The sequence below is a fragment of the Scyliorhinus canicula genome, chromosome 1, assembly GCF_902713615.1.
Source record: "Scyliorhinus canicula chromosome 1, sScyCan1.1, whole genome shotgun sequence".
In the NCBI taxonomy this organism is placed as follows: Eukaryota; Metazoa; Chordata; class Chondrichthyes; order Carcharhiniformes; family Scyliorhinidae; genus Scyliorhinus; species Scyliorhinus canicula.
In genome coordinates this window covers 35,578,986-35,593,295 of record NC_052146.1, presented here as the reverse complement: position 1 = coordinate 35,593,295, position 14,310 = coordinate 35,578,986, and the positions used below count along the sequence as shown (strand labels likewise).

Here is a 14,310-nt window from a genome sequence, read left to right as displayed (position 1 = left end):
CGAAGTTCTCATTTCCTCTGTTATCATAGAATCAGAGAATGGTTACAACACAGGAGGAAGCCATTTGGCTCATCGTATCCATGTTAGTTCCCTGCTTCAAGAGCAGCACAGCTAAGTCCCACTCCACTATTCCTGCCCCAAAGGCCTGCAAATGGTTTTGTGTCAGGTGCTTATCCAATTCCCTTTTTCAAACCCTGATTGAATTTGCTTCCACCACGCTTCGGCGGCAACATTCAAGATGCTAACTACTCGCTGCGTCAAATAGTTGTTCCTCATCTCACCATTTGTTCTTTTTGTCAGTCACCTTATGTCGGTGTCTTATGGTTCTTGACCCTTCCACCAATGGCAACAGTTTCTCATTATCTGCTCTGCAGAGATCGCTCAAGATTTGAACACCTCTAAGAACAACCCCAGCTTCTCCGATGTGTTACCAATGCTACTGATTTGGTCTTGGATGACAACAGACTAGAATTATTGAATCAATTAAAGAATTTTATGGTCGAGACTGATAAACAAGTGGAATAAACTTCCAGATAGAATAGTAGAGGCAAAAAATGCGGGAACCAGTTCAGAAACAATTGGGCAATAGATTCTCAAGATGCCTCTGAATAGATGACTTACAATGGGCTGAAGGCTACTTTATCCAGCATTAGCTTGTAATCTCTTGATAGATTTTGTCGGACTGGGAATTCCTGCCCCATTGAGGGACACATGCTCCCACTCTTGGAGCAAAGCAACAACATTAAAGAGGAATTGGAATAAGTGTATCAAAGAGAGGAAGAAAGTGCATCTCTATATTCAGGCAAAGTGGTTGCTCATTCAGCTTTGGAAAGTGATTATTTACTTGTTTCTTAAAAAACATGTCATTGATGTTGCTTAACTTTTAGATTAAAAATCTATCAATTTTGAAACTAACCGGAACATAGCACCTTTATTGTGACCGTCTAAATATTCCAGACACCATGTCCCAAAGGTTCATACCAATAGGTTCAGAAAGTGTAGGAGAAACATTTGGAAAAAAGGTCTATACAATTTTGATTTTCTGCCTATTCCCAAGATCATAGTTTCATAGGATATTTTATTACACTGTCAGTGCTGTTTAACAATCACCATTAAAATTACTCTTACATTGAAATTAATTAGCACAACGGCTGCATAGAATTTGTAAAATGCTGATTGTGAATCTAACTTGCAGAGTGTTGGGCATACATCTGACTGAACCATTGAGGAGTTAACCAGCGTTTTAGCCTATTCTAGTGCAATTATCAGAAAGGATACAGGTCAGTCCAACCATAACGCCACAGATGTGGAGAAGGACGGATGAACCCGGGATAACAAGGTAGGCAACAGGGAGAAGTATCCAAGGTACAGCTGCTACGGCGACGGTCCTTCTCATTTCTGAACTACAGCAGTTTAGTGTCACCATAGCAAATTGAACGGTTGTAAAACCACACACTGGCGTTTCATCAAGACTTAGTAGTTTGCCCAAAAGAAGATAGAGAAGTGCAGAAAAAACAGCAAAAAGGGCAGAGAGGTAGAAGTATCGAATGGTGCCCAGCTGTTGCTCCAGACGGCTACTGAAGACAATTAACAATGCAATGTTGACGAGCAAAGCAAAGATATTGCCATGGGAAAAACAGTAGGTCAGTAAACGGTACACTGTTGGAATAAAACAGAAGAGAGTTAATTTGCTGATGCCAGCTACTAACATTCCAGCATTGTTCATAGATCATAGATCATTGTTCCAAGGTATATGTTTCAGTAATAATTGCAGGAGAGCTCACCTTACAACTTATCTGCACAAGAGTACAGAAAATTGTGAACAAAACTGTATGACATTGGCCAGGCACTATTAGATATAGTTTATTGCTGCTACCCACATACTCCAGCAATTGCTTCCGGAGGAAAACTGATATCAATAATGTTGCTTGTTTTAATTTCAGCTCCTCCAATGGGTCAGGCAGCGTTGCCCAACGCTCCCCCATATAAGATCCACATTCCCAGAAAGTACGGTTGGATAGTCAACAGGACTGGGAAACCTGGTTAATTTTCATCTTACTGACCTAGAAATGTTAAGACCAAGGGTGGGGGACCCTGGCACTAGAATGATTCCAGATCCCATGCCTCAGCTGCATCGCTCTCAGAGCACTACTTTTAAATATCTGGTCTAGTTGGCCAGATGAGGGGCCCCAAGCACCCCCAGGAGGTGGAAGCTACCTGCCTGCTGCAAAGGCAGGTGGCTGCAATGGTGAGGGCTGGATTCGGGCAGGCAGCTCAGTAAGAAAAACAGAAAGCAGCGGGCCACAAGGGGGACAGCACGGTAGCATAGTGGTTAGCACAATTATTTCACAGCTCCAGGGTCCCAGGTTCAATTCCCGGCTTGGATCACTGTCTGTGCGGAGTCTGCACGTTCTGCCCGTGTGTGCGTGGGTTTCCTCCGGGTGCTCCGGTTTCCTCCCACAGTCCAAACATGTGCAGGTTAGATGGATTGGCCATGCTAAATTGCCCTTAGTGTCCAAAAAAAAGGTTAAGAGGGGGATAGGGTAGAGACGTGGGCTCGAGTCGGATGCTCTTTGTAAGAGCTGGTGCAGACTCGATGGACTAAATGACCTCCTTCTGCACTGTAAATTCTATGAAAAACAAGGAGGTTTCTTTGGTGTTATTTATTCAAATGTGTGTGGCCAACTCGTTAAATGTTTGGAACATTCAGCCCCTCGATCCTGCTTCACCACTTAGAACCTGGAGGACGTGCAACTCAACTCATTTCACCTGTCAATGATCCACATCCTTGGCCAACAATAATAATCTGCTTCGTGCACCAAGCCCACTCCTTCCCCACGTTGTCAGAATTCCTTACAAGAGATGAAAGTTCATGACCACTGTTGCTAAAAGTCAAAATTGAAAGCAGAGGGCTGCAAAGTATTATAGAAAAAAAATATGCTGATCGTTAAGCTTGCTGTGAGCTGCAGTGGAACATTTTAGAAGGTCAAGAACAGGGAGGTCAGTGGGAGTTGGACAGAGAATTGATTTGGCTTTGAAGCACTGTTTGTTAAACAACTGCCTGCAGATTAAAAATAGCCCAGGTGCATTTTGTCAAAGCCTTTTCTCCATCTGCTACTGTACAGGGTAGTAAACTTTTGTTGGATGTATTCCTGGAAGTTTCATCACATGACCTGGAATCTCCAAATGCTCTATCCAGTTAAACAGCCTTTCTTCCCATATCCAATATGCTTATAACGAAATTAAAATGCCCCAGGGCTTTCCTCCCAGGCTGCTTGCAGCAATCCGCAGGAAATTAATCTTCAATTCAAAGTGACTGAGGGCAGATCTACAGAATCATGGTATGGTTACAGTACAATAGATGCCCATTCACACCAATGTGCCTGTGCCGGCTTTTTGCAAGAGCAACTCAACTAGTCCTACTCTCCATCCTCTTCCTGTAGCCCGGCAATTTCCTTCTCTTCAGATAATTATCCATTTCTCATTTCAAAGCCATGATTTCCATTGCACTCTCAGGCAGTGCATTCCAAATTCTAACCAATTGCTTTGTAAAAATAGGCTTTTCCTCATGTCATCTGCAGATTCACCATCAGGTGATTTAGCACCGATGCAGAAAAATCAGAAAAGTCCTGCTTCAAATACCTGGTTCTCTGGAGGGTTGGCAACCTTATTCCTATATGCATCTTATTAACACTAGATGGGCCCCTGCATATGAATGTACATTGCTTCTCTGCAAACAATAGGAACCTGTTCAAGCCCTGCATTTTTTTTGATTTATCGGAGAGCTTGGGGAGCCTATAGTGCCCTGTTGCTTTTTCCATGGCAACAGCGTGGCCAGTCGACTTGCCAAACAATCAGCACCCTTTTCTCCTGTAGTGTAAATTGTTGTTTGAAACTTGGCATTCTTGGTTTGTCCTGATGAGTGTAAGATGAAAAGCTTCAGCCGCAGGTCTCTTTTTTTCAGCGATATTCAGAAATGCAGACAAGGTGATTGTTTTGCTGGGCACTTCCAGTCGGTCCACACAAGCATGATCTTGAGCCTCTGATCATTTTCCCTTCTGCCATTTAACTACTGCTGCTCTTCACGTTCTGAAAGACTTTCCCCACAGTGCTTTCCTTCCCCTCGCCCTTTCCTTGCTTAAAAGTTGTGTACTTTTAACAACTTCTCATTCTGGTGACAGATCATCTTGGTTCCTCTCGCCACAGATGTTGCTTGGTCTCCTCAGTGTTCGCCAACATATTCTGTTTTTAGTTCATATTTCCAGCACTAAGAGCCTTTTACTTTAGTTTTACAATGTAATGAGGTGTCAACATCCTAACTCTCAAGCCACATGATTGTAATTCATTATAAAAAGATAGAATCTGTGAGGCCATTAAAGGCAATTAGAACCATCAAGCTTCTTATTTCTGTATTGTCAAACACTGCATCACATTAATTTACTTTAAAATATTTGCTTACGAACACCCCGAAGCACGTTCCCTCTGTTTACATAGTGCATCTTGCAATGGAATTTGGTTCAGAAAGTTATATTTGATGTAAATAATCATTAACTCAACTGATTAATTTTCTTCATTGTACTGTTAGTGAACTTATCAACGTTTTTATGAACGGTGCTATAACTGATGTCACCAATACAGTTCTGGTTTCATTTTATAATCAACAGCACTACCATTGGGAGTTGAATGGTACTAGTCAACCATCTCCACACAAGAGGGGAATAGAAATCTGGTGGGGATGTTTGACAGGATCACCCTCATCTAATTCCTGTCATGAACCACATTGCAAGTGGATGAGAATATGAAGCTCACCGCACCTCTTGGATAAAGGAATTCCATGCAGAAAGTTCAGAAAGTGAGAAAGAGGGCCTTAAAAGAAAAATGAGTAACAAGGGCTCAAAAATAAAGACTGTATATATCAACGTAAAAGTCGAATTTTTGAGACTCTTTCTTAAAGGTAAAACGTTAAGGGGTCGACTTTTATAAAGGTAATGTGCTCGAGGGGCTTACTTTCAACAACAGGCATTCACGGCTCACAAAAGCAAGAGAACAGTGCTGGGTTTTCAGTCCCCATTTCAAATAGCTTACTTTCAACTACTGACACTTGCAGTTCACACATTCAGCTGGTTTACTCCACACAGATAGCTGGTTATTCCATACAGAGTACCTCTTGGGTTGGTGCACACTGACTCTGAAGTTTGTTTCAATCGTACCTCTGCAATTTCAACAGAAGTTAAACTTTTACGAAAGTTTCTTGATATCTCAGTGGGTAAATTGCACACTCTGTGGTCTAGCACCAATGCAGAAAGATCAGAAAACTCCTGCTTCAAATCCTGGTGTCTGCTGTGTTACTTTAAATTCAGAGTGGGGAGCGATCGGAGTTGGAACAGAGTATCCTGCTCTATGTGGGAAGCCGGGGACATTTCCAGTGCCCGGGGCCAGCATGTGTGCAGGAAGTGCCTCCAGCTGCCGCTCCAGACCCCAGGTTTCAGAGGTGGAGTGGCGGCTGGGGACACTTTGGAGCATCCGTGAGGTGGAGTGTATTGTGGATACCACGTATAAGAAGGTGGTCATACCGCAGGCTATGACTCCACAGGAAGGAAAGGATTAGGTGACCACCAGGCAAAGCAAGAGGACTAGGCAAGCAGTGCAGGACTCTTCTGTGGCCATTCCCCTGCAGAACAGTGAATGTATTCCCCGTTTTCAATACTATTGAGGTGGAATGGCCCTCTCAAGGGAAAGCAGCAACAGGCAAATTTGTAGCACCATGCTTGGCCCTGCTGCGTAGCGGAGGAATAAAATGTGTGGGAATGCAATAGTTATAGCGGATTCAAATGTAAGGGGAATAGATAGGTGTTTAGGTGGCCGCAAACAAGACTCCAGGATGGTTTGTTGCCTCCCTGGTGTTAGGATGGCCCAGGGTGGCTACAGGACAATCTAGAGGCGGAGAGTGAACAGTGGTCGTGGTGCACATTGGTACAAACAATTTAAAAAAGGATCAGGTCCTAAAAGCAGAAAATAGGGAGTTAGGAAGCTGAAAGTAGGCCCTTAAAAGGTAGTGATCTCAGGATTATTACCAGTGCTAGTCAGAGCAGAAATAGTAGGATACATCAGATGAATGTGGCTGAAGAGATGGTGCGAGGGGAGGGTTTGAGATTCCTGGGATGTTGGGACAGGTTCTGCAGGAGGTGGGACCAGGCCAAATGGACGGGTTACACCTGGGCAGGACCGGGACTGATGTCTGAGGGAGAGTACTTGCTGGAGTGGTTGGAAAGGATTTAAACTAAAATGGCTGGGGGATGGAACCTATGCAAGAAGTCAGAGGATGGGGAAACACAGACAAGAACAAAAGACAGAAAGGGGAATAAGAAAAGCGATAGGCAGAGAAATCAAGGGCCAGAATCAAACAGGGCCACAGTGAAAAATAATGGGAACAGGATAAGAAATGTTTAAAACAAACCTTAAGGCTTTGTGACTTAACGCACAAAGCATTTACAATAAAGTGGATGAAATAATCATGCAAATAGTTGTAAGCGGGTATGAAATAGACGGGATTATGGAGACATGGCTGCAGGATGACCAGGAATGGGAACTGAACATCCAGAGGTATCCAGTATTTAGGGAAGGACAGACAAAAAGGAAAAGGCAGTGGAACTGCTGGTTAAAGGGGAAATTAACGCAATAGTGAAGAAGGATATTGGCTCTGACAATGTGGAATCTGTATGGGTAGAGCTGAGAAACACCAAGGGGCAAAAACATTAGTGGGGATTGTATATAGATCTGGGGGCCAGGTTAGCTCACTTGGCTAGACAGCTGGTTCGTGATGCAGAAGCGAGGCCAGCAGCACGGGTGCAATTCCTGTGCCAGCTGAGGTATTCATGAAGGCCCCACCTTCTCAACTACTTCCCTCACCTGAGGTATGGTGATCCTCAGGTTAAACCACCACCAGTCAGCTCTCCCCCTCAAAGGGGAAACCAGCCTATCGTCATCTGGAACTACGGCGACTTTACCTTACCTATATAGGTCCAAATCTATCGTGGTGATGTTGGGAATGGCATTAAACAGGAAAATAGAGGCTCATGTTCAAAAGGAGCATCTGTAATTATGGGCAAATCAAATTAGTAACAATACCGTAGAGGAGGAATTCCTGCAGATTATACAGGATGGTTTTCTGGGCCAATACTTCGAAGAACAATTTGAGACGAGACCATCCTAGACTGTGTATTGTGCAATGAGAAAGGAATAATTGGAAATCTAGTTGTACGAGGCCCTCTGGGAATTAGCGACCATAAAATGAATAGAATTCTTCATGAAGATGGAGAGTGATTAGTTGATTCTGAGACTAAGATCCTGAATCTAAATAAAGGAAACTATGATGGCCTGAGGTACAAGTTAGCTATGATGGATTGGGAAACTTTACTTAAAGGGATGACTGTGGATAAGCAATGGCAAATATTCAAAGAGCACATGGGTGAACTGCAACAATTGTTCATTCCTGTTTGGCGCAAAACTAAAACGGGAAAGATGACCAAACCATGGACTACATGGGCGGCACGGTGGCATAGTGGTTAACACTATTGCTTCACAGCGCCGGGGTCCCAGGTTCGATTCCCGGCATGGGTCACTGTCTGTGCAGAGTTGGCATGTTCTTCACGTGTCTACGTGGGTTTCCTCCGGGTGCTCCGGTTTCCTCCCACAAGGCCTAAAAGACGTGCTTTTGGGTGAATTGGACATTTTGAATTCTTCCTCTGTGCACCCGAACAGGCGCTTCGGAATGTGGTGACTAGAGGATTTTCACAGTAACTTCATTGCAGTGTTAATGTAAGCCTACTTGTGACACTAATAAAGATTATTATTATTTTAAAAAAATAAATTTAGAGTACCCAATTATTTCTCTTTTTCCCCAATTAAAGGGCAATTTAACATGGCCGATCCACCTAACCTGCATATCTTTGGGTTATGGGGGTGAAACCCACGCAGCCACGGGGAGAATGTGCAAAAAGATTATAATTATTAAGGGAAATTGGAGACAGGAATAGATCCAAGGAAGAGCCATACAAATTGGCTTGAAGTAAACAGCAGACCTGAGGATTGAGAGCAGTTTAGAATTCAGCAAAGGAAAACAAAGGGATTGAGTAAAAAGGGGAAAACAAAATACAAGAGTAAGCTTGCAGGGAGCATAAAAACTGATGGTAAAAGCTTCTGTAGGAATGTGAAGAGAAAAAGATTAGTAAAGACAAATGTAGGTCCCTTACAGTCAGAAACAGGGGCATTTATAATGGGGGACAAGGAAATGGCTGACCATCTAAATGCCGCTTTGACAAAATCATCCAGCCTCAAAACATTAGCTCCCTTATATGCTCAGACCTGCTGAGATTGTCCAGTATTTTCTGTTTTTGTTTCAGATTCCAGCATCCGCAGTAATTTGCTTTTAACTAAATACTTTGGTTCTGTCTTCACAAAGGAGGATACAAATGACATAACAGAAATGTTGGGGAACGCAGGCTTTAGTGCAAAATCAGTATTAGTCGGGAAATGGTGTTGGGGAAATAGATGGGATTGAAGGCCAATAAATCTCCAGGACCTGATAATCTAAATACATCCCAGAGTATTTAAGGAAGTGGCCCTGGAAATAGTGGATGCATTTGTGATCATCTTCCCAAGATTCTACAGACTCTGGAACAGTTCCTACAGATTGGAGGGTAATTAATGTAACCACACTATTTAAAAAGGGAGGCAGAGAGAAAACAGGGAATTATAGATCAATCAGCCTGATGTCAGTAACAGGGAAAATGCTAGAGTCCATTATAAAAAGTTTAATAGCAGAGCACTTGAAAACAGTGGCAGGATCGGAATCAGCACGGATTTACAAAAGGGAAATCATGCTCAACAAATCTACTGGAATTCTTCAAGGGAGTAACTACTGGAGTTGACGGAGAGTCAGCGGTTGTGGTTTATTTGGACTTTCAGAAGGCTTTTGAAAGTCCCACGTAAGAGATTAGCTTGTAAAATTAAAGAGCATGGGATTGAGGGTGTAGTGTATTGAGATGGTGTAGTGTATTGAGATGGTTAGAAAGCTGGTTGGCAGATAGGAAACGAAAAGTAAGAATAACGGGTCTTTTTCCAAATGGCAGGCAGTGACTAGTGGAATCCGCAGGGATCAGTGTTGAGACCCCAGCTATTCACAACATATATTAATGATTTAGATGAGGGAACCAAATGTAGTATCTCCCAATTTGCAGATGGCACAAAGCAGGGTGGGATGGTGAGCTGTGGGGAGGATACAGAGATGCTTCAGTGTGATTTGGACAAGTTGAAAGTGGACAAATGAGCTGCTGGATGGGAACGGGTTTCGGTACCTACAGGTACGGGACTTTGTTCGGAGGCAGGTTCCAAGCTTTCCTCGCCTCCCCTTGAGGGGCTACAGGATAAGGTCAATAACGGCAGTTGGGAAGGGGAGGGTCTTGGAGATATATAAGGAGTTGATGGAGTGGGAAGGAGTCCCTGTCAGGGAGGTGAAGAGGAAGTGGGAAGAGGAGATGGGAGGAGAGTTGGGAATTAAACTATGGGAAAAGGCCTTGAAGAGAGTCAATTCATCCTCGTCTTGTGCCAGACTTAGCCTGATCCAGTTCAAGGTGGTTCATGGGGCCCACATGACGGTAGCCCGGATGAGCAAGTTTTTTGAGGAAGTGGAGGATAGGTGCGGACGCTGTGGGGTAAACCCAGCGAATCATGTACATATGTTCTGGGCGTGCCCAAAGGTGAGGGGATTCTGGGAAGGATCTGTGACTGTCATGTCAGAGATCCTGGAAGGGAGGGTGACTCCGTGTCCAGAATTGGCAATATTTGGGGTATCGGAAGATCGGCGGGTGGGAGGGAGCCGATGTTCTGGCCTTCTCCTCCCGTGTGGCCCCAAGACGGATTTTGCTGGGATGGAGAGACTCGGAACCCCCAAAGTTGGAAGCGTGAGTCACCGGCATGGCAAAGTTTCTCAGGCTGGCAAAGATTAAGTTTGCCTTGAGAGGGCCGAAGGGCCTGTTCTGTGCTGTACTGTTCTATGTTCTATGTTCTAGGAGTTCGCCCAGGGATGGCAGCCATTCATCGACTCCTTCAGGAAAATTGAACGTCAGCGGTAAGGGGGCGGGGTGGGGGAGAAAATGGGAGGCATGGTAGTGTAAGACAAGGACAGGGAACTTAGTACATGGGTAATTAGGAAATAGGGCGGGGGTGATAGGGGACATTGTTTGTGTGCGTCGGCCTGCGCGGTTATTTAAGGAATGTTAAAGTGAAGGTAAATATGCAAGTGTTTTAGGCGGGAAAGAAGGTAAATGGTATGTTGGCTTTCATGGCGAGAGGATTTGAGTACTAGAGCAGGGATGTCATGCTGCACTTATATACAGGGCCTTGGTGAGACCTGGAATGTTGTGTATGAAAAACTCAGGAGACCTCTAAAAATTCTGCATGCCTCCAATTCTCTTGCCTTTAACACATGGTCAATTTTCAACGTTGGTCTATTGTGCATTGCACACGTAGACCAAATAACTTTGCTTGTTCCGCAAGCATGACCCTAACCTTCCTGTTGCTTGCTATTTCAATTCACCATTGTGCTCTCATTGCCCACATGTCCTTCATTGACCTGCTGCAATGTTCTAGTGAAGCCAATGCAAACTGGAGGAACAACACCTCATCTTCCATTTAGGCACTTTACAGCTTTCTGAGTGTAACATTTGAGTCCAACAGCTTCAGATCGTGAACTCGCTCCTCCATCTTGATCACTTGTTTAATCCAATTTTATTCTCCCAATGCCTGCCCTCCTCTCCCCCCGCCCCAAGCCACCCGTCACTCGTTCTTAAGTTTTGCTTTCATAGAGAACTGACTTTCTGCTATTAACACATTCTGCTATCTTACCTTCATGCCAGTATTAACACCTTTTTTTAGTCTTCAACAGTACACTAAAACCTCCCTTTGTCTTGTGCCCATGACATAGAACATAGAACATAGAACAGTACAGCACAGAACAGGCCCTTCGGCCCTCGATGTTGTGCCGAGCAATGATCACCCCACTTAAACCCACGTAACCCGTATACCCGTAACCCAACAATCCCCCCATTAACCTTACACTACGGGCAATTTAGCATGGCCAATCCACCTAACCCGCACATCTTTGGACAAATTTGACACCTCCGTCAAATTTTTTCTCGCTCCCACCTATCCCATGCCTTGTATTTTGCTCCACCCTGTCTCAAACAGTATAAAATCCATCACATTTCTCCCTCTCTTTAGCTCAATGGAAGAGTCCATAAGACATAGGAGCAGAATTAGACCACTCGGCCCATCGAGTCTGATCCACCTTTCAATCATGGCTGATATTTTTCTCATCCCCATTCTCATGCCTTCTCCCCAAACCCTTGATCCCCTTATTGATCAAGAACCTATCTATCTCTGGCTTAAAGACACTCGGGTGATTTGGCCTTCACAGCCTTCTGCGGCAAAGGATTCCACAGATTCACCACCCTCTGGCTGAAGAAATTCCTTCTCATCTGTTTTAAAGGATCGTCCCTTTATTCTGAGATTGTGTCCTCTGCTTCTTGTTTTCCCTACAAGTGGAAACATCCTCTCCACGTCCACTCTATCCAGGCCACGCAGTATCCTGTAAGTTTCAATAAGATCCCCTCTCATTCATCTAAACTCCAACAAGTACAGCCGCAGAGTCCTCAGCCGTTCCTCATACTACAAGCTCTTCATTCCAGGGATCATTCTTATGAACCTCTCTAGGCCCTTTCCAAGGCCAGCACATCCTTCTGATGAACTCAAAACATATGGACTCAAAACATTAACTCTTTCTGTCTCCACAGATGCTGCCAGATCCGATGGGCTTTTCCAGCATTTTCTGTTTTTACTACTGTGCCGTCAACTGCCTAGACCCTGAACTCTTGAGTCTCTCCTGAAACCTCTCAGAGTCCTCTTTTTAAAAAAAATTTAGAGTACCCAATTATTTTTTCCTATTAAGGGGCAATTTAGGGTGGCCAAACCACCTAACCTGCACATCTTTTGGGTTGTGGGGGCGAAACCCACGCAAACACGGGGAGAATGTGCAAACTCCACACGGACAGTGACCCAGGGCCGGGATTCGAATCCAGGTCCTCAGTGCTGCAGGCAAAAATGCTAACCACTGTGCCACCTTGCTGCCCTAGTGTCCTCATTTTTAAATGGATGCTTAAAATCTGTATCTTTGGCTAAGCTTTAGGTTACCTGGCCTAACAAGATTATAATGTTGTGTCAAATTTTGTTTGACGATGCTAAAAAGATGCTTCTTGGCACATATTCGCTGCATTTAAAGTAATTGTAAATATATTTTTGTTTAAATTTGTGATTAATCTAATGAATCATTTCCTGTCTGTCGACTGAAAAAGGGAGTTCCAAATAATGATTCCCTTGGGAATTGTGCTGATTATGCTCTCAATTTGAATTGTCCTCCGTAAGGTTTTCACCAAAACTGTAGAAGATAGGAGGTGCAATCATACCGTTATTTCTAAAATTTGCTTTCTTAAACACAATTCATTAAATATCTTAATAATTGACACCTCTTCACTGTGAAGCATTTCTGCCCAGCGCCCTGAATACAAATTTCACAGATTAAGATGATAACCCTTCTACGATCTTTAGGCATTGGAGGGACTAGAATGCATTGTGGACACAAGGAACAATATCTTGATTTAATTTATTTAGTTTTGTTTGGTTTATAATTTGGATTTTATTGCTGGTGCCGCTTAAGGAGATGTTTGTTTTATTTTGATGGCATGGGCCATTCTCACCAATCAATCCAAGGAAAATAGATTAGGCTGGCCCCTGCCACAAGTTTCTTTATCTAGGTAGTCCACAATCCACTTAGCTAATCCACTGTAAATGTACAAGCCCTAATCTACTCCAAAATCTTTTACGAAGCATGTAACATGCCTTCTGAAACTACCAAACATGTAGCGTGATTTCGCCAGGAACTGGCAGAACTAGATTTAGACAAAAACAAAATACTACAGATGCTGGAACTCGGAAATAAAAACAGAAAATGCTGGAAATTCACAGCATGTCAAGCTTGGTACTATCTGTTGAGAGAGAGAAACAGAGTTAATTTAGAGTTAAAGTCAGTTAAAGTCAATTAATAAAGTTAATTTAGAGTTAAAGTCAGTTTGTTAGAACTGACAAAAATAACTGGATTTATCACTGGTTGAATATCACTGATGAATTCTTCCTAAGTACACTCTTTAAAAAAGAAAGTATGTCAGTCAGTGAATTCGTACAGGTTAAATCCCATGATACACTACATGGCAGATTTCTGATTTTGGACAGGTCTTCAAAGACCAGGTTAGCCAAATGGGTAAATGTAGAAAGTCCCAACTTCAATCCAAGGTATATTTGTTATTAGCAGGGCAATTGGGTCATTGTAATTTACTCCAACACGCTTATAAACTGTTGAGGTTACCTATCTAATGTTCTGCCTCCTGTATCCTGCCCTGTGCTATCCATTCTAACATTCTCATCGTCTAAATCCTTCCACAGCCATGCCAATCTCACCTCCATAACCTCCAAGTATAAGCCTATACCAAACCTTGTGTTTCCATCGGCCTCTCTGCATTATTGGTGGTAGTTTTGGATGTCTCAGCCCTACACTTTGGAACTCCCTCTGCTTCATGTTTCTCACTCCCACCTCTGGGTTTTTAACTTCACAAAATCTACCCATCAATTCCAACCACTAATTTGGTTAATTATAACAATTTATACGCAATGTTCATTTTAAATTTGATAATATATAACAATACATTAAATATTTAAGCATGGTGTGCATCAGTACCAAGTGCCAATCCTACCTTGGGTCAAATTCTATACTGGTTTGCTTTCCAATAAGATTCCTGGATTTTAAAAAACGTGCATTTGTGACGGTTACTTGGAAACTGGTTTATTAGAAAGTTTTTATATTTCACAGCATGTTCTGCAGCAATATGAATATTAATCCAAAAGATATTGAATGAACCACAGCACAACAGACAGTTTGAAGCTGATCTAAACCCATCCTAAAAATCTGTTATAAACTATCACAAAGTCGCATGTGGTTTGACTATGATGCTTTCCCTAATGACTTGCCAAAATGTACTGTCCAGTTTAAACAAGAGTACTCAATAGTGTACGGTACCAGAAGGAATGTGCACTCCTGTAACTAGTTATACCCCAAGGCTATCAACCTGAAACATCTTGCTTTCTCTCTCCACAGATGCTTCCTGATCGGAGTGTTTCCAGCACTTTCTACCCCTGTACAAT

The 14,310-nt window shown here is 43.1% G+C and overlaps 1 protein-coding gene across 1 annotated transcript in view; it reads right to left on the bottom strand.

Annotated features, from left to right (window-relative positions):
• LOC119956294 (rhomboid domain-containing protein 3-like) overlaps positions 1-14,310 on the bottom strand; it is a 53,551-nt gene that overhangs the window by 18,025 nt on the left and 21,216 nt on the right. The window contains 1 exon segment of the mRNA XM_038783419.1: positions 1,279-1,659. Within this exon segment, the coding sequence (XP_038639347.1) occupies positions 1,279-1,659 (381 nt within the window).